At 44.0% G+C, this 19186-nt stretch overlaps 1 protein-coding gene across 1 annotated transcript in view; it reads left to right on the top strand.

The window, feature by feature from the left end:
• The window catches only part of KIAA1211 (KIAA1211 ortholog), a 41403-nt gene extending 24088 nt beyond the window's left edge, over nt 1–17315 (top strand). Inside the window, exons 6-9 of the mRNA XM_015426322.1 lie at nt 5–727; nt 3982–4172; nt 8588–8756; nt 17078–17315. Coding sequence (XP_015281808.1) covers nt 5–727; nt 3982–4172; nt 8588–8756; nt 17078–17238 — 1244 coding nt within the window. The 3' untranslated portion in view covers nt 17239–17315. The remainder of the gene's footprint in view (nt 1–4; nt 728–3981; nt 4173–8587; nt 8757–17077) is intronic.
• Nucleotides 17316–19186: the final 1871 nt, after the last annotated feature.

Raw genomic sequence — 19186 nt, 5'->3', positions numbered from 1 at the left:
AAAGAATCGCCCCAGACAGAAACTGTTCAATCTCTGCAAAGTGTTGGTGTGAGGAAAGTGGACAGAGGGTCACCAAACGGAGAAGAGAACGTTTCTCCGTTTGGAGTCAAACTACGGAGGACAAACTATTCAGTGCGCTTTAACTATGATCAGCAGGCAGAGCAGAAGAAGAAGAAAAGATACAGTGCAGGAGATAGTTTCGATGGTGTGCCTTCCCCGCTTGTGACCCCGGAAAACGAAAAAGATGCAAATAATATATTTTTGAAAGAAAGCAAATCCCCTGGCCAAGAGAGAAAGGAGACTGTTGTTCATTCTGCAAAGGACACTCCAACTAATGTGAATCAAAACTATACCACGGCTGCCCCAGTGTGTCCAACAGCTAGTGTTCAGGGGTCGGCACCTAGTCAAGAGAAACCCGTCTGTAAATCCCCACTCCAACAAAAGCCGGCCTTAGCTCCAAAGCCCACCAGCCAAACCCCACCTTCATCCCCTCTCTCAAAAATGCGCCGATCTCACTTAACTGAACCGGTTGGCCCGAGGGTGGCTAAAACTGAACCTGACGCCTGTTGGAGAAGAGCAGAGGTGAAAGGCAGCTCTCTGCTTTCCCAAACTCATGATGAAGGCAAGAACGAGGAGGAGGAGTCTAGGGAGAAGAAGTCGTTTTTCCCATCCATTACCATGCCCTGGAGAGAAAAAACCGAGAAGAAGCCAGAGCCACTGAAAAGAGGTAGGTGGAAGTTCAAGTCTTACATGAGCCAGAGAGTCTTAAGCACCAATATATTATTATTTTTATTTTATTTGCCCTTTACTGTTCCGGGCCTGTTTTCTTTATGCTTACTCTTAAATGTGAGTTCACAAACATCAGCTTATCTTTAGTTACTGTCACATCAAGTGATGATTTTCAAGAAAAAAGCAAGTCAGACTTTACAAGACTCATCTTGCATCACTGCAAACAAAATGGTTTCCAGTGGAGGCAATTTGCACATTCGGTCTTGATTTATCCAGTGTGCATGCATATGGGAATCTGCTCTAGAGAGAACCCTGTTCCAATAAGGGCCACTTCACATTTTCCTATGTGAAAATGTCTTCAGGCTTGTGCTTGTCCATGTGTGCGTGGGGGAGCCAGCAGATGAACCAGAGACATACGTTCTATGTATTGATATGTCTACAAACATGAACACCATCTCTGGGATCCTGATAGCCCCTTTTGAGGCTTCGGCAATAGTAAGATTTGTAGCAAATGCATGTGACCAGATACACATGTGGTTCCAGCCCATGTTCACATGGTTATGGACAAATATGAGCATGCCCACATGGAGGAAATGTGGAACCACTGCATAAGTCAGCCCTTTGTGCACAGAGTAATTCACAAAGAGGAAATGCTGTTGGAACCATATTTGGCAGGTGCCAATGAAAATTCAAATTTATGTAAAGTCAGATTTGTGTAAAACATGTAAGTAGGACTCTATAATTGTTAAGTAGCGAAGCTTTTAAGAAAGAAGCAAAGCTTTCTTCATTCGTGTTGGGTAGTTCATTAAAGATACACAAATATCGAGGAGGCTGAGCTATACAACTCTTAATGTCAAAAACATTTTTTGTCAGGGTACACCCATTCCCACAAACCTCATTACCCAAATACTGGGCCCCATGCTGGGATGTAGACTCAGAGCACGCAGGTCTTCTCTGCTTATTTCAGTAGAGGGGTGAGCTGTGTTCATTCATAGAACTGGAAAAGGCCATACAAGCCATCTAGTCTAACCCCTTATTCAATGCAGGATCAGCCCAAAGCACCCCTAACAAGAGAGAAGAGAGAAAAGATTGGATTTATACCCCGCCCTTCACTACCCAAAAGAGTCTCAGAGCAGCTTACAAACTCCTTTCCCTTCCCCTCCCCACAACAGACACCCTGTGAGGTAGGTGAGGCTGAGAGAACTCTGACAGAGACTGCTGTTTTTCAAAAACAGCTGTGCCAGAATTATGGCTTGCCCAAGGTCATCCAGCCAGGTGCAAGTGGAGGAGTGGGGAATCAAACCCGGTTCTCCCGGATTAGAGTCCACGCACTTAACCACTACACCAAACCATTACACCAAACACAAGTGTCTGTCCAGCCACTGCTTGAAGACTGCCAGTGAGGGGGAGCTCACCACCTCCCTAGGCAGCCAATTTCACTGCGGAACTACTCTTATTGTAATCCCTCCCCCCATTATCCAGCTGATACCTTTCCACCTATAATTTAACCCCATGTATCCTCTGCTGTCAACAGGAACAGCTCCCTGCCCTCCTCTTAGTGACATTTTCCCTTTGCTTATGTGCAGTAGAGTTACTTGATCCATTTAAATTTCACAGGGAAGCCCATGCTTGCAGAGCAGTTCCATGTGGAACTAGAGCCCCTGTGACTTCCAAAACGTATTGCGCGGTTGAGGAGGAGTCCTTTCTTTGGACCACTCCGTTTTGGACTTCTTGACTTTGTTCTCGATAGCATGGAACACTGACAAACCTGAAAGTTCACCCAAGTTTCCCAAAATAGTGCATCAAATAACTCCAAAATTAACCCCCCACGCTTTCCAGAAATAGACGGAAGTGTTGAGCACTCACAGATAAAACAAGTTTTGACATTTCTAGGCCACCTTGCATTGAGATCTAAGGATGCAAAGAATGGTTAACAAACTTTTGAAAAAGTCAGCAGTACTGAAGTATCATCCAAGTATTATGCGGGACATGTACGGTCAAGCTGAGAATCAAGGGGAAAAGGGGGGGGATTGAACTTTACAAGTGCTATTTTGTGGTAAACCTGCTTCAACCACTAGCAGATATCCCATCCTCGCATACGTGGCGGTAGTGGGGAAGAGCTGTGCAGTGCAGCCAGTCAGTTTGCTTCAGGAGAGATTATGGTGACCCAACTCCATTTTAGGAAATCCCCACAGATTTGGGAATGGTGCCTAGTGAGGATGGAGTTTGGGGAGGGCAGGGAACCCAGTGGGTGTGCGATGCCATTTGAGTCCACCCTCTGAAATCACCATTTTATCCAGGGGAACTGATTTTGGTAATCTGGAGATCAGTTGTAATTCTGGGATAATCTCAGGCCCCACCTTGAAGTTTGGGAGGAAAGAAATCAGGACTCAGAAAGGGGAGTACACAGTTGTGTGTGTGTGTGTGTGTGTGTGTGTGTGTGTGTAAAGTGCCATCAAATCACAGTCAATTTATGGCAACTCCAGCAGGGGGCTTTCAAGGCAAGGGAGAAGCAGAGGTGGGTGCCATTGCCTTTCCCTGCAGAGTCTTCCTTGGTGGTCTCCCATCCAAGTACTGACCTTGCTTAGCTTTTGAGATCAGATGAGGTCGGGCTATACAGCGCTTCCTTCCATCCCACAGAGTGTTTTGAAGGAAGTAAAATGTTTCACAAAATGTCAGAGTTTCAATATGGCAGTAGAAGTAGACATGTTAGTGATGGCCAGAATTGTTGTTCCTATTCATTTTAAAAAGTTACATGAGCACTTCCTAAAGAAATAAAAATAAACATTTAAAAAGAAGGGGGGGAAACATTTAAAACAACAGAAAGTAAGATGAAATTTAGGTACACCTGTATTTCAGGACACCATAAACACTAGACATGGATGAAAATAGTGCATTGTAGACCATTCACCAGAAGTGTGCAACATCATAATGGCACGCTAGGAGACAGGTGAAGACAGGCCCTTTCTTTTATCGGGAGTGTTCCTGGAGGGCTGCTGGCCCCAGGAGAAAGTTGAGCCAAGCTGCCTTTGAGGTGCTGGCAGTGCCACAGGGTCCTCTCAGATCAGACTATGCCTTGATATGGTGACAAAGACAATGGATGTAGGACACGGCACCTCAAGGGCCACTTGTCCCAGTCTGCCCCTGCTAGGAGACCACAAGCTAAGCCACGCACCCTTGGTAGAATTCAGGGCGAACTTTTTCTTTCCATTCGCCACCACCAAAGTTTTAGTGTTTTGTTTTGTCTTCTAGAACGGCCTGTTCTACAGAGCAGGCACTCCATAGATGGCTCCAAGCTGATGGAAAAAGTGGAATCTGCACAGCCGCTTTGGATTACGCTGGCCCTGCAAAAGCAGAAGGGTTTCCGAGAGCAGCAAGCAACGAGGGAGGAGAGGAGGCAAGCCAGGGAAGCCAAGCAAGCCGAGAAACTGGCTAAAGAAAATGTGAGTACCTCAGACTTCAGGGTTCCTGACATTTTTAACACACAAACTCAATGTGGATGATATGGAAATACTTCATGTAGTTGGCAGTAGGCACTTTTTCGTAGTATACAATCAAAATGGAGTGCTCAGAGACTGGAAAGCAAGTCAGGTAGAGTCTAAATTTGGTGTAGTGGTTAAGTGCGCGGACTCTAATCTGGGAGAACCGGGTTTGATTCCCCACTCCTCCACTTGCACCTGGTTTGGGCAAGCCATAGTTCTGATAAGAGCTGTTTTTGAAAAAGAGCAGCTTCTGTCAAGAGCTCTCTCAGCCCCACCTACCTCACAGGGTGTCTGTTGTGGGGAGGGGAAGGGAAAGGAGTTTGTAAGTCGCTCTGAGACTCCTTCGGGTAGTGATTAGGGCAGGGTATAAATCCAATCTCTTCTTCTTCTTCCTTTGTGAGTGTGAGCAGCGAGTTGGTCTTTTCCACAATGCCTGATTAAAAATCCCCCAAAGTATTGAAAAAGATGTCACAAAATAAAAGCAATTGTGTCGACATACGACAGAGCATCATACCCCATGTTTATGCAAATGATACAAGGGTTATAATAAATAGAAACCAGTAAAAATTTGAGGAGTGGTTTCCTTTCAGTTGTTATATTTTAAATGTGTCTGTCTTCGATTATCTGCTCCCCATCCCAACCAAAAGCACACAAATTCATGTCTTGGGCTCATGGATATGTTCCTCCCTAATTATGGCACCCAGCAGCCATGGTAGGCAGTCCCCTGAGGTGATCACAACTCACTGTAATCCGTCCCACCAACAGCATCTGGCCCCTTCTGGCTCTGTGTGAACTTTGTCACCATATCAAGGCAGCTGAGGAGGCCCAACCCTCAATATCCTCTCATACAATCCCACCCCTCCTCTTCCTCTCCTCATCTCCCTGCTTCTTCCACTCCTTGATTTCTAATCTCCCACTACTGCAAAGTGGATAAGACACAATAAAATATAACCACTAATGCATCTAACTATATCTGTTATATTTTCTGTCACCTTCCTTCCTGTCCTTGAAGAGGACAAGAACCACATTCAATTCTGGCTGCAATAAGAAAGCCTCCAGCTAGGTAACTAAAGCAACCGCTTTTCCCCAATGACCACCAATCTTCTGTGGCACTAGAATGTTCACTGGCCTGGGCCTGGCACCGACCCATCACAGATGGTTTTTGTTGAATTCAGGGGCTGAATTCAACTGCCATCAGTGAATGAACTTGAGTTAGCCTAACCCTCTGCCGGACTGCAGTCTTCACTAGGGTAATCATTGGGAAGAGGGATTTTTCTAACTTCAGAAACTGCTTTTGCCTGTACTTTTAAGGTGGTGCCCAATATGACATAACTTCACTCATCTGAACAAAACCTTCAGAAGGTGCCACCCTTAGGGCTGCCAAGTCCCCCCGGGGGACGGGGATTCCCCCCGCTGAAAGAGCCCCCAATCTGCCGGTCCGGATCCGGCCGGCAGGGGGAACCCCACCCCCGAAGTGGCCAAATCAGGCTGACATGCCCGGCACGATGATGTCGCCTAGAAGTCACGTAATCATGCTGGGCATGTCGCCAGGCGATGCTCTAGCAATCGCCCTGAAAGCTCTATGGTACCATAGAGTTTTTAGGGTGATTGCTAGAGCAGCGCCCTGCGACGTGCCCAGTGTGATTACGTCACTTCCGGGCGGTGTCATCACGGCACGCGCGTGCTATGCACACGCGAGAATATTTCAGAACAGGACGAAGCCTCCCTTGCCGCAAAAAGAAGGTGACTTGGCAACCCTAGCCACCCTGCAAATTGGTAAGATCAACAAGTGCCCATACATGTGCATTCTCTGCTGTGGCCCCCACCTTGTGGAATGACCTGCCTGGTGGGATGGCCTGCCCACACTTCTGTCATTCCGCAAACTACAGTAAACAGGATGGTTCAGCAGGGCATTTTAATAAAGGTAATAGGGCTGTACTAGAAGAGAATAGCTCAGGAAGGCACTTTACAAAGGGAACAGTATTGCATGTGGTATGTATTATTTGTTGTGTGTATTCTGCTCTTGTTATATTGTGTGATTCCATATTTGACATATCATGCCCAATACTTTTTGCCTTGTTTCAGGCAGACTATCAATAATGTAAGTAAATAAATAAATGAAATAACTAGGATGAGGGGCTGGGCCAGTCGAAATGCACAGTAGCCAAAATGAAAGCAGCGCCAGACAGTTGGGAAGGCCAGGTAGAAATGGAGAGAACCTGGAACAGATTATCAAAACTTTTATAAAACAGACTAAGGCCTTGTCCTTCAGCTGAGCTCTTGGCAACTAAGGAAGGTTTGTTTGTTTTTTCTTGCTATTTTTAGGGTTTTGTGGAACTATATTTTACTGTTGTGTTTTACAGTTGTTAAACTATTTTATATGGTCTGCTGTCAACGGGACCCTTGAATCAATAGGAGGGCTGTAAATTAAAAATTACAATAACAGTTTGGTGTCCTTAATGTTTATCATAAAACAGTTACTAACTAGCTCCTTTCCTTAGCCACTCAAAGAGATGGTTCAGTAACCATTCCCACAGAAAAATGATGTGTCTGATTATTGCTTAGTATCTGATCTGCCCTTTCTAGGCAAATTGAGTAAAGGAGCAGTAGCAGACCAACTCCAGGTCTTCTTGGATAACTAATGCACTTGGGACTCTTTTCAGTTTGGTTTCGGGCCAGACTATTGGACAGAGATGGCTCTGATGGCTTTAGTTGATGATCTCTGCCTCAGTGTAGACAAAGGTGTTTGTTTCTCCTTCTTCTTTGTTTCTCCTCCTGGATCTGTCTTCAGTTTTTGATGCCGTAGATCATGCCATCCTGTTGAGGCATTTGGAGGTAGTAGATATCAAAAGATGTGCCTTGGACTGGTTTAAATGGTTCCTCGTGGATTAGACTCAAAGGGTTGCCATTGGATGTTATTCAACTTCTATCTAAAGCCCTTAGGAGAAATCATACAAAGCTTTGGAATTGGATGCTGTCAATATCCTGATGATACCCAGCTCTGTCTCTTTCTATCCAACCCCCCCTGGTGACTCAGTAGAGGACCTAAGCAGCCTGACTGCTGTGGACAAATAGCTGAAAATGAACAAATTTAAACTGAACCCAGACAAGACAGAAGTTATGCTGGTTGGAAAGGCAGAGGTCTTGAAGGATATTGAGCTTTCCACTTATGATGGGGTTCAGCTGACCCTCCTGACTCAGTTAAGAGCCTAGGGGTGATGTGGGATCCATCACTGCTGCTGGAGAAGCATATTAATGCAGCTGCAAAAAAAAAAAAGCTTTCTTTCAACTCAGTCTAGCCTGCAAAATGGCCCTCTATCATGACATGTCCAATCTGGCCACCTTGGTAACACTAGACTACTGTAATGCATGCTACATAGGCCTACCCTCAAAGTCCACTTGAAGACTCCAGTTGGTGGAGAATACTGCAGCTCAGTTATTATCAGAGGTGGAGCATGTGTATTACTCCCATTCTACAGTCACCTTATTGATTGCCCATCAGTTACCGGACTCAGTTCAAGGAATCAGCTATTATATACAAAGCGCTTTGTGGCCGTGGTCCCTCAAATCTGCAGGACTGCCTCTCTCCCCATGCTCTGCCACAACAGCTTTACTCCTCTAAGGAGGGTCTTCTTCAGGTGTGACTCTGCAAATTGGCAAGATCAACAGTGTTCCCTCTAAGCTGAGTTAGTGTGAGCTAGCTCACAGTTTTTTAGCCTCCGGCTTACATGTTTTTGCCTTCGCTCAAGAAGGAGGGCTCCAGAGCCAACTAATTAATGCACTAGCCAAATGGCTTGCTCACAACTTTAATGCCAGCAGCTCACAAAGTAGAATTTTTGCTCACAAGACTCCACAGCTTAGAGGGAGCGTTGATCAACAACCACCTGTATACATGCATTCTCTGTTGTGCCCCCTCCCCATTATGGAATGGCTCTCCTGATGAGATTAGGAAGGGTCCCACTCTTCTGGCATTTCTCAAACTATACAAAACTGAATTACTTAGGAGGGCTTTATTTTACAGATAATAGATCTGTACTTAATGAAATGTTTCAGAAAGATGCTTTGATAAAGGGTAAGAGAGTGTGGACTATACTATAGTAAGTACTGTCTGTTGCTGTAAGTATGTTCCTACTATGTAATTGCTGTATCATTTAACATGTCGTGTTTAAATGCTTATGCTTTGTTTCAGATTTCTGCAGTCCGATCCCTCTTGCATTGTTTATTGGATGTCCCATCCTGTTGCTTCTATTGACGTAACACTGTGTAATCCACCTTGAGTCTCAGTGGGAAAGGTGGACTGTAAATAACATAAAGTCACTAAAAGTTAGACGAAAAGTTTGTATCATAATAGTTTTTCTTTTTGCATTTTATATTAGGCCAGTATAAACAATCAGCCGGATAATAAAAGCAGCAGTATCAGCAGGATAAGTTCGTTGCCGAAATCCACACCCCAAGAAGAGGAGAAGAAAGTCGAAACTGCCATGTCAAGGCTTGAACGGCGAGAACAACTAAAAAAATCGAACACCCTTCCGACATCTGTGACAGGTATTTATTATTTTTATTTTATTAAATTTTTAGGCCACCCTTCCCTGCAAGCAGGGCTCAGGGTGGCTTGCAACAAAAAAGAACATACAATAAGTGACTAAAAAGTTAAAATCAGGGCTCTTTTTTGTAGAAAAAGCCCAGCAGGAACTCATTAGCATAATAGGCCACACCCAACAACAGAAACTCATTAGGATATCCAGCCACACCCATGAGAGCATAGGCTGCACCCCCATGTTACCAGAAGTGTGGTCATCCAGCCACACCCACCTTTTTCTTCTTATTCTGTTTACCTTGTTTGTTGTCAAAACCCAGGGCCTTTTTTTGTAGCAGGAACTCCTTTGCATGTTAGGCCACACCCCTAATGCAGCCAATCCTAATGAGTTTCTGCTATTGGGTGTGGTCTATTATGCTAATGAGTTCCTGCTGGGTGTGGTCAAATTGGGAGCCAGCCGGAACCCTGTTCCTGTGCGTTCCTGCCCAAAAATAGCCCTGGAAAATCATACAATAAAATATACAGTACATATCAACAAAATATCTGAACTTGAAGCTGTCTTGTATGGAGTCAGACTGTTGTTCTATCCAGCTCTACCTTGACTACATAATGTGATGTCTTGCACTGGTGTCCATGTTAACTTACCGCTCGCACCCTTGCTGGAGTTGCTGGGGATTAAACCTGATACCTTCTGCATGCAAAGCACATGGTCTTTTAGTGAGTCACATGTTATGTCATGAACGTGGCCATCTTGTCATTTCTGAGAGTTTTGCAGTGTGTTGAGAGAATGGGCTTCTTCGTTGACAGCAACCACATTTAGCAGATCCTGAAGACAGATCTAGCTTGTTCCTAAAAATGCTGATGATCAGGGGGAAAAAAGCTTTCCAAAGGAAATGGTTGTATATGAATTTTACTGAGAGTGCAATCGTTACACTTGTTCTGCTGTTATTCCATTGGAGCTCCACATTAGGAGAGTGTATGTGTTAAAACTAATATTTCTCTGCAAAACTGGAGTCCCTTGAGTTTATAGAACTCTATATTTTAATCCTGGCTGATCCCAAACCTTTCCCCTCCCATGCCCTTAAAACATGCCTACCTAAACTGGACAGGTGGGGGAATAGCGGGATTTTCCAAAGCAAGTTTTAAAAGCACAAGGATCACAGCAGAAGGGTCTCTCCCCCCAGCTCTTACCTGTAAGGAGGACTACAGAGGCCAGGAGCAGTGACTGGGAAGTTTGGCAGCCCTGCCCTCTGCTTCCTGCTCTAGAGGCAGCCCCACCCTCAGCTCTCTATATCCAAGGCAGCTCAAGCTCAGAACAGTGAGGATGGGCAGGAGAGGGGGGAGAGAAGAGAGCCTCACCCCCGGGCCGGATTAAAGGCCTGGGCGGGCTGGTTCTGGTCCATGGGCTGTAGGTTTGACACCCTTGGTCTAGTGGCTAATGGACTGTCTTTAGCTGAGTGGGTCACAAGTTGTCCAGACATTATATTGTGCCCTGTTCCATGGAATGCTAAAAGCCAGCATCACAATGCAAGTTGCCAGTTCAAGGGCTCTGTGGATCTGGGCACTAGGTGCCATGCTGCACTCTGGAAAACAGATTTGCAAACAAAGTTTTTACTATCCTGCCCATAACATTATTTCCCGATATACTGTGCCTGATGACTTACTTAGGTCCCTCTTGAATACTCGGGATCTGTGTCAATGGGTATACAAGGAGGATGCTCTACTAGATAACATGCTAATAACTCAGTCAAAATCTGCACCATGATACCAAAGGATAAAGAAAGATCACTCAAGAACATCCTATTTGACAGATATTGCAGTACACAGTTTAAGAGCGGCATTTACCGCACTTCGTTTTCAGTCTATGCCCACTGAATTGCTGTCTGGAAGATATTCCAGTAAACCACAGGAACAATGCATTTGTGTATGCAGAACCTCTGTGGAAGTTCTATTTCACTATGTAATGATTTATCCTTTATATTCGGACCTTAGATGCCTTAAATTCCTATCTGGAATTTTAAGCCAAGTGCACAAGTTAACTGACAGTGAAAAGTTGATCTTTCTTTGTCGGAAACGAACCCCTTGGTCTCACACAAGGTAGCGCTTTTTGCACTTGCAGCTAGGAAGGTCAGATCCAAGGCAGCTCTTAGTAAAGTATATAAAGTTATAAAGCATTGATACCACGCTTTTAAAATTCCAGACTGTTGCAATCCTGACATTTTAGCTGTACATTTTAATTGTATGGTTGAGTTTTATCCTGAATGCAATGTTTTAAATTATGAGTGTTCTTTGAATGTAACCTTGTATTATATTGTATTGTAATGGCCAATGGCCATATACAATAAATCTAATATACCACTGGCCTGCCTACATTTGTCAAAGGATCTCTTCCCATTTCAAAATGTTTCCATCTGGTCTGGAGGCAATTCTTCCTTGCCACAGGCAACCGCTTGTTTACATCCTGGTCTTTGCAGGAGCTGCAACACCCTCTCTGCACGACTGACTGTGCGGGGAAACAGTGGGACGCTTGCGTTCCGTGCATGCCCAGGAAACTGAGGCTTATAAACCAACTGGATATCTTAAAAACACTCAACTCACTGAACCGTTACTGTAAAGAGCTTTATTGGAATAAGGGTCAGGATTTGGAAGGAAAAGGAAAACCCTGGGGGAAAGTCCAGCTCTTTTCCCTTTTGAAATATGGCAAAATTCCTCTTGAAATTAATTTCCCCGCTAAACTGACAAGCATGTGCTTGGACACGGTGCTGGCAGATGGCTGAGAAAGCTGTTACATTAATGAGTAATGTGCTCGTGTCAGAAGTACGTGCTTCCCTCTAGCGCATTCCAGCCCTTGAGTCTCTAGACTGCACGCTCCTAATGATGTCTCCTTTCGTTCGGCTCTTTAAAAAGGTGCATTTAAAGTTCCGGGACTGATTAAGCTGATAGAAAAGCAGCATGCCGAAGTGATAAAAGGAAGAGGGCAGCACGTAGATTTTATTTCATGGCAGGTTAACACAAATAGGGCCTGCGTAATTTTTTTTAATGTGCATCCCATTATTCACTCGTGTACTCTTAAAAGATGGAAGATATCAACATAAATGGGATTCTGGGTATCTGTAGCAGAGCTAGAGCATTTAGAACAATTTCTTTGGTACAGAGGCTCATTTTAAAAAGTGCCAACAAACCTACCTTAGTCATTTTTTCCAGCATAATGGCACTTAACCCTAACCCTGTGCAAAGCAGATGATTGGCTGAACATGGAAAGGAGGAGTCTGAGCATTCTTACCTGCCCAATAGGGAGTGAAGGGCTGAGAGGGCTCCAGTAACGCTCAACCAGTTGTGGCTGTCACGGAATGTTTAGGGAGAGAATTGACTGCAGAAGCCGGACTGCCAGACAGAGATGATTTCCTCCCCTTCCCACCGCCGAGGCCCCTTGGGCTTAAAGGGAAAGCAGCCCACGTTTGGAAACCTGGTTTCCTATATGGACTGCTGCTCTTTGATGCCATAGTGGTGATCTTTTGTTTTTTGTTTTTAATTTGACAGCAACAAATTCTTAGTAAATCCATAAATCTCCTTATATTTTAGTATACTTATTATAATGTTAGCCACTGAGTGTTATTTCAGAACCCACACATTTTGGAATGATTGCATCTAATATATAATGAGTCGGTGCAGTCAGAAAACAGAAGTTTCATCTCTGCTGCAAAGTGTTTGAAGTCTACCAATCTCTCCAGTGTTCAAATGTCAGCTTCGGCAGGCTTAGAGAATTCCTACTGGTAGAAAGAGCACAGTCTGTCCTGTGTAGGCTTTAAAGGGCTTTGTATTTCAAGGTGATGGATGGTTTTAGGGGCTGTTGGGAAGGAGTGGGCAGTGTCCTGGTGTCCTGGCCCCGCTGCTGGACCTCCTGATGACACCTGGTGTTTTTGGCCACTGTGTGACACAGAGTGTTGGACTGGATGGGCCATTGGCCTGATCCAACATTGGCTTCTCTGATGCTCTTATGTCTGATGCAGTAATGCTCTGTATTCTTGGTGCTTGGGAGGCCACAGTGGGAGGGCTTCTGCAGTTCTGGCCCTGCTGGGAGACATCCTGATGGCACCTGGTACTTTTTGGCCACTGTGTGACACAGAATGTTGGAGTGGGTGGACCATTGGCCTGATCCAACATGGGCTTCTCTTATGTTCTTATGACTCCAGGTGGGATTGAAAATTCGTTGCAGGACAACATTCTGGCTCTAGCAGGTGGACTTATTCTCTTGTCAAATGGCTTTCTTTCTGTGCCGGATAGGCAGATTCCTGACACTAACTTCCAGAGGAAATTGGTCTTCTCATTTGTCCATCTGCAATCTGCTTTCAGTAAAGGAAGCAGGCTCTATGGCCTTTCCCCTCCTCCCCTCGTCTGCATATGAATTTGGGATGGTGAGCCCATTGCTGTGGCCTCTTCCTTTCCCCCTTTAGTCTGTATTTGATTTTGGAGTGTTTTCTCTTGTTGGCAGGTCCCAGGTACTTCAGGGATGGAGGGTGTAGAAGAGATCCTTCTCCTGTGGTATAGGGCAGATTCCAAAATATTTTGTGGGGGCAATTTTCTGATCAAAACTCGAGATGTAATGTTGACATTCCCTGCCCTGATTTCCTGTTGATACTTTCCTTGATTGTATAAGTCTCTGTTTTTATGAATTTTACTGTTAAAATTTATTCCACATCCCAGAATATTTATTTTTTCCTTTTCCTTTTTTTGTGTGTGGAGTGATATGCTTCTTGCCCTGCTTTTCTGTTGGTGTTTTTCCTGTTTGTTTAAGTCCTTGTTTTTACAAACTTTACTTTTCAAAGTTTATACCACATCCCAGTAAATTTCCTTTTTGGGTGTGTGTGGGGGGGTGATGTGTATGTAGAATGTACTATATAAATATTTTTTTTTAAGTAAAGGAAGCAGGCTCCTTTGTGGGAAGGGGGAGGGGAATAAGATGGAATAATAATAATAATTGTTTGTTATGAAGTCACGACTGACTCATGGTGACCCCAGGACCATGGGGTTTTCAAGGCAAGAGATCAGCAGAGGTGGTTTCCTCTTGCCTCCCTCTCATCCAAGAACTGTGGACAACCCTGCTTAGTTTCCAAGCTCTGATGAAAGACAGCTAGGCTGGGCTATGAGGCTGCTAATAAGATATAAAACATAAGCTAGAAAACAATTGGAAGGAATAGAAGAGAGACTGGAAATCTTCAGCAGAATAATCTCTGTGTCACAGACCAAGGGGATGTGAGGGCGATCTGTCTGTGACATCTGTCACCTCATTGATCGCCAGGGTTGATTCGGCTGATCTGGCTGGCTAGGTGGGTGTCTCCTACGTCCCTCACCGCTCCATGCGCATCCCTCCCGAAGCTGCGCGCTCAGTCGAAGAGGACAACCATCCCAGATAGAAGGAGTGTACCATTCTTCAGTCAAGGGTATATGATAGCTGCGCTCCCCTGCTAGAACCTCCAAACAAGCTCAAGGTCCATTTGTAGGAGAACATCACAGACCAAGGACCAGTCCTCCAGTTCTATGGAGAAGAGCATTCTGGACAGCTGAAAACTACTCAGTTGCTTTCTAAATTACAGTGACCCGCCTCATAGAGACTGTAACACCTGCTAACTGGAGGCATTTCACAAATGAGTTACAGGGCTGCTTTGTATGTTACAGAAGCTATATGGAGACATCCTTTAAGTATTCTGTGTGGCAGCTGTTGTCACATGAGAAGTTGCTTGTGAGGAAAAACAGAAGTGGTTTTCTCCACTGACACCTAGAAAGACTGGTATGGAGAAAATTGCTTCCATGATGTAGTGAGTCTCCTCAAATAACCAACTTATTATGTGATGGCCACCTAAGAGTGACTTAAGTGTAGTCTCTGTACAGAAGGTACTGTAAACTGCAAGTTCCTGGTGGATAGAGTCTGTCTATAGATTTTGAGAAGATGGAATGTTTAAAAATACTATTTTTAAAAAATAGTGACACTTGATTAGGGAGCTTTCTCCTCGAGACAAGAGTCCCTGAGAACTCAGGGATATGCCTTCCCTCGTATCTCTGCAATGAAAGGAGCTACAGACTTAAATACAAAAGTTGGGAATTCAGAGGAATTAGGACATAGATGATTGTAACACTGTTATTATCACCTAACTCTTAATATGGACCCAGGTGTGGATTCTTAACTCCACAGATTGGGGCTATATTCATCTTGGGGGGAATCCTACATTTGCCGAAGAATATATAATATTTATATTTTTAAAAATGGAGTGGTTACAAAAAACTGAAACACGGAGAAGCATTGTCTGAACTTGTGCAGATAATGGACAGGAAGCAGATCTCAGAGAGATGCAGGAGGTTGATAGTAGAGGGGAAGAAGACAGACAGGCAGAGAGACAAGTGGGGATGGAGCAGGGGAAAAAGCTGACAGGCAACATGGCAGCGGCTGGAAGGAGGATGAGCCAGAACAGTTTCTGCTTCAATCCACAGCCGCCAGCCAGTTAAGGAGAGAAGGGAAACAAGCAGAAGTGGCTGGGAGAAGGGGTGCGGAGAAGGAAGTGTCTTTGCTTCTGCTGCTTATCATTCATTTCTCCAGGAGAGGAAGTGAGCAAGCAGTGAACGAGTGCAGGCAGCACTGAAGAAGAGGAGGGACAGCAGCTCCCTCCTGCAAGTTCCCTGCAGGGCCCCGCTTGAATGCTGTGGTGATAAGTCAATTGCTGATTTAAAACAAACAACAAAAGCTGGAAAAACTACCAGTGCAGTAGAGGGTAGACTGGCTGTACATTTAACACATGTACAGCTGAATGTGTAACTGAAACCATTTTTAAAGTGAGCACATGTTGGTGGATGTGAATAAGATCCAATTCAACAAGGATAAGTGCAGAGTTCTACATCTAGGTAACAAAATGGAGAAGCATGCATATTGGATAGGGGATACACATCTGAGTGGCAGTGTGTGTGAACAAGATCTTGGGTTATGGGTAGACTGTAGGCTAAATATGAGCAGTCAGTGTGATGCAGTGGCAAAAAAGGCTAACATAGTCTTGGGGTTAGCAACAGAGGCATAACGTCCAAATCACAAGATGTCATGGTCCAGCTGTACACTGCACTGGTCAGGCTGCACCTGGAGTGCTGTGTGCAGTTCTGGAGGCCTCACTTCAAAGGATGTGGACAGAACAGAGAAGGTACAGTAGAAAGTGACGAAGATGATCAGGATCCTGGAGACCAAGCCCTATGAGGAAAGGCTGAGGGACTTGGCAATTTTCAATCTGCAGAAGAGAAGTTGAGGGGGGACATGACTGCTCTCTTTAAGTATTTGAAGGGCTGTCACCTAAAGGAGAGCAGGGAGCTATTTCTGCTGCCAGCAGAGGACAGGGCTCGCAATAATGGGTTTAAATTGTGGGCAGAAAGATACCAGCTGGATATTAGGAAAATTATTTTTACAGTTAACAATCGTTCAGCAGTGGAATTGGCTGCCTAGGGAGGTGGTGAGCTCCCCCTCACTGGCAGTCTTCAAGCAGTGGCTGGATGAACACTGGTCATGGATGTTTAGTCTGATCGTGCATTGAGCAGGGGGTTGGACTAGATGGCCTGTATGGCCCCTTCCAACCCTATGATCCTACATGCATACACTCACTGTCACGTGTGAACAGGGCTAGTTTAAGCAAGACATAAGAGAACCCTCCCCCACTGAACAAAGGTTTTACCTGAGCTTGTTGGCAGTGAGGTGATATATAAGAAAGGGGGTCAGATCAGGTACATTTGAGGTCACATGGTAACCCATTTCAGATGGCAGTGCTTCAGGTATTGCCTCTAGTGTCACTTCCCCGACCTACCTGTTTTTGTTGCATACGCTTGAATGCATTGATGATAACATAATTATCTAAATATTGACATTATCTAAATATATATCAAAGAAATGTATATAGCGGGGGGGGGGCAGTTTTTAGTGTTTCAAACCATGCAAACGTGTATTTGAAATGATCTTGTATTGATTCAGACTTTTGGACCAGCCTGTTGGAAGCAGCTCTCCAAGTTCTGGGAAGGGTCTTTCCAACAAAAGCTCCCCGAGATCCTTTAACTGGAGATACCGGCAACCTGTTGCTTTCAAAAAGCCTGTTTTTTAAAAAAATATACTGCTCTTTTGCAATTTGATCTTGAATCAGTCACAGAGCAGGACTTTGACATGTGTGGATTTTGTTGTCATCTCCAACTTCTCCCCCTCCCCCCAGATGAAATCGTTGCAGTGCCCATGCCCATATAGTTATAATGACAGGCGGATTTGTGCTGATGGGTTTTCTTTTTTCTTTTCTTTTCCTTCATTCTCGAACAGTGGAGATCTCCGATTCTGTTCCCTCATCACCCTTGGCAAAAGAAGTTGCAAAGAGATTCTCTACCCCTGATGCTAATCCTGTGTCAACAGAACCTGCCTGGCTGGCTTTAGCCAAGAGGAAAGCGAAAGCCTGGAGTGACTGTCCACAAATCATTAAGTAAACGATGCTGTTTTTGCTCTTTACTGTCATTTATTAATTGCTCTCACGTTTTTATTAGTCTTTCCCCATGACAGAACAAACTGGACAAAATTAAGTGCAAATCCTAGAAGAATATAAGCACTTCAGTTTTCCGTTTTTGCTGGCTCGTTGCAGGTTTCATCTACCTTATAGAATCTATTGCTTTAAGCATCCAGCTAAAGGGGAAGAGACATGCAGGTTTCATCTAAGTGAAAAAAAGATCAGGAAGTTTTAGATTCTGACTACTTTAAGAATTTCTGTTCCAGTGTTCCTCAAGTCTGACTCCTAGGGGTTTGGATTTCTACTTGGTCTTTGACTATATTATTGCAAACAACGTAGAGTCCAGCTGCTTCCGTTTTGAAAATGAATGTAAGGTGCATGTTTCCAATTTCGAATTGAGAATGTAATGCCATTTACTGGGAAATTAAAAACAAACAAGCCACCCTCTGCTCAGGTACAGGATTTGGAAAGAGCCATTCCTGTCTCAGTAGTCATCAGAATATATGACGATTAGCTTTTATTAATGTAACCAACCCAATGACGAGGATGCTGAAATAATTTCTTTCAAGTCTCATGAAAGCATGAATATCCATAGTCCTACCATACAGAGCTTTGTCTAGGAGTTTCTCCAAGTGCAGGTAGCAGGTTAGCCACCCTACAATAAGATCCTGTTTTGATGTTTTCACAGGTTGTGTAATTTTTAAGGAAGATTGATAATTGCCAGACTTGCCTTGATCAGCAGCTTCTAACAGGAGTAGTCTAGATATAACAATTAATATGATAAATATGGGAATAGCAAATGTGTATTTTCCTACTGCCTTCCTCTATGTGGTTCTCCACACCATGCAGAAGCACACATGAAAATTGCACTGCAAGATTTTCACTGGCAGAAGCAGGATGTGCAGTAATGTAGGGCGCCTCACTACACTTCTCTCTTTCACTGGTGAGGAGCATCATGCAGCAGCAATTCAGATTTACAAGCACATGGGATGGCAAGCCCTCAAATCTTACAAATGATGCATAATTTAAATGCTATACATCAACCCCCTTGACAGAATAACAACTTTCATCCATATCTGTCTCCAGTCCAACATATCAACATGGGAAAGTGCAATACAGTAAATTTCTGAAAATAGGCAACTGTAGAATTGTTTTTAAAAATTAAACTGGAATTAGATTATTCAAATTTCATTATGGACCTGATACTCTGCTTGCTTTCAGGAAAATAATTCTGTCTTTGGTATTTAATTAGTACTTTGACAGATGTGCCAGACTAACAAAGTGTCATGCTAGCAAAACATCACTGCACCACTGTTGTTGAAAGCATGTTTAGAAGCAATGTAGCTGTCGCATTCTCAGTACTTACACTGATATAACAAGCAAAGTCCAGTCTTTTTTCAGACTGTAGAACTTTTTTTTAAAAAAAAAAATGGCAAGTGAAATCTTGCATTTAAGTCTTTGAAGAAAATGGTTTCATGATTTCTTTAAAATGGTTTCATATACCTGAAGAATCATAACAAGGTCCACAAAGCAGTAAATTCCCATTAGTCTCATTGACTTCAAGGGCTTTAAATAGAATTTTATCTTAACGAGACTGTGGATTCAGCTGTAAGAAAGGTGTTCTAACTATTCCACATATGATGGAGAACATTGTAAGAGAGACCAAGCTGCTCATTCAACACAGCCTTTCATGTAATTTATTCTGGCAGAATGAGGGAAAATTCTGTAGATGTTACAGGAAACAGTATGAGTCCTGCAGTTCTGCTATAGAGTACAGAAATGGCAAGATGGCCTGTGCTGTTTAGAAATAGCCATCATCAACAGATCCACCGAGATGGTGTTCAAGAGCCCACTAGGTTCACTGGTTGTGTGTCTAGACCAAGGGGGGTTGTTCTGCAGTTGTTGGGTTATCAAGGTAATTTTTGTTTCTT

The sequence above is a fragment of the Gekko japonicus genome, unplaced genomic scaffold (assembly GCF_001447785.1).
Source record: "Gekko japonicus isolate JY-2015 unplaced genomic scaffold, Gekko_japonicus_V1.1 scaffold622, whole genome shotgun sequence".
Lineage (NCBI taxonomy): Eukaryota > Metazoa > Chordata > Lepidosauria > Squamata > Gekkonidae > Gekko > Gekko japonicus.
Note: the sequence above shows the minus strand (reverse complement) of the source record. Positions and strands in the feature narration are given on the sequence as shown.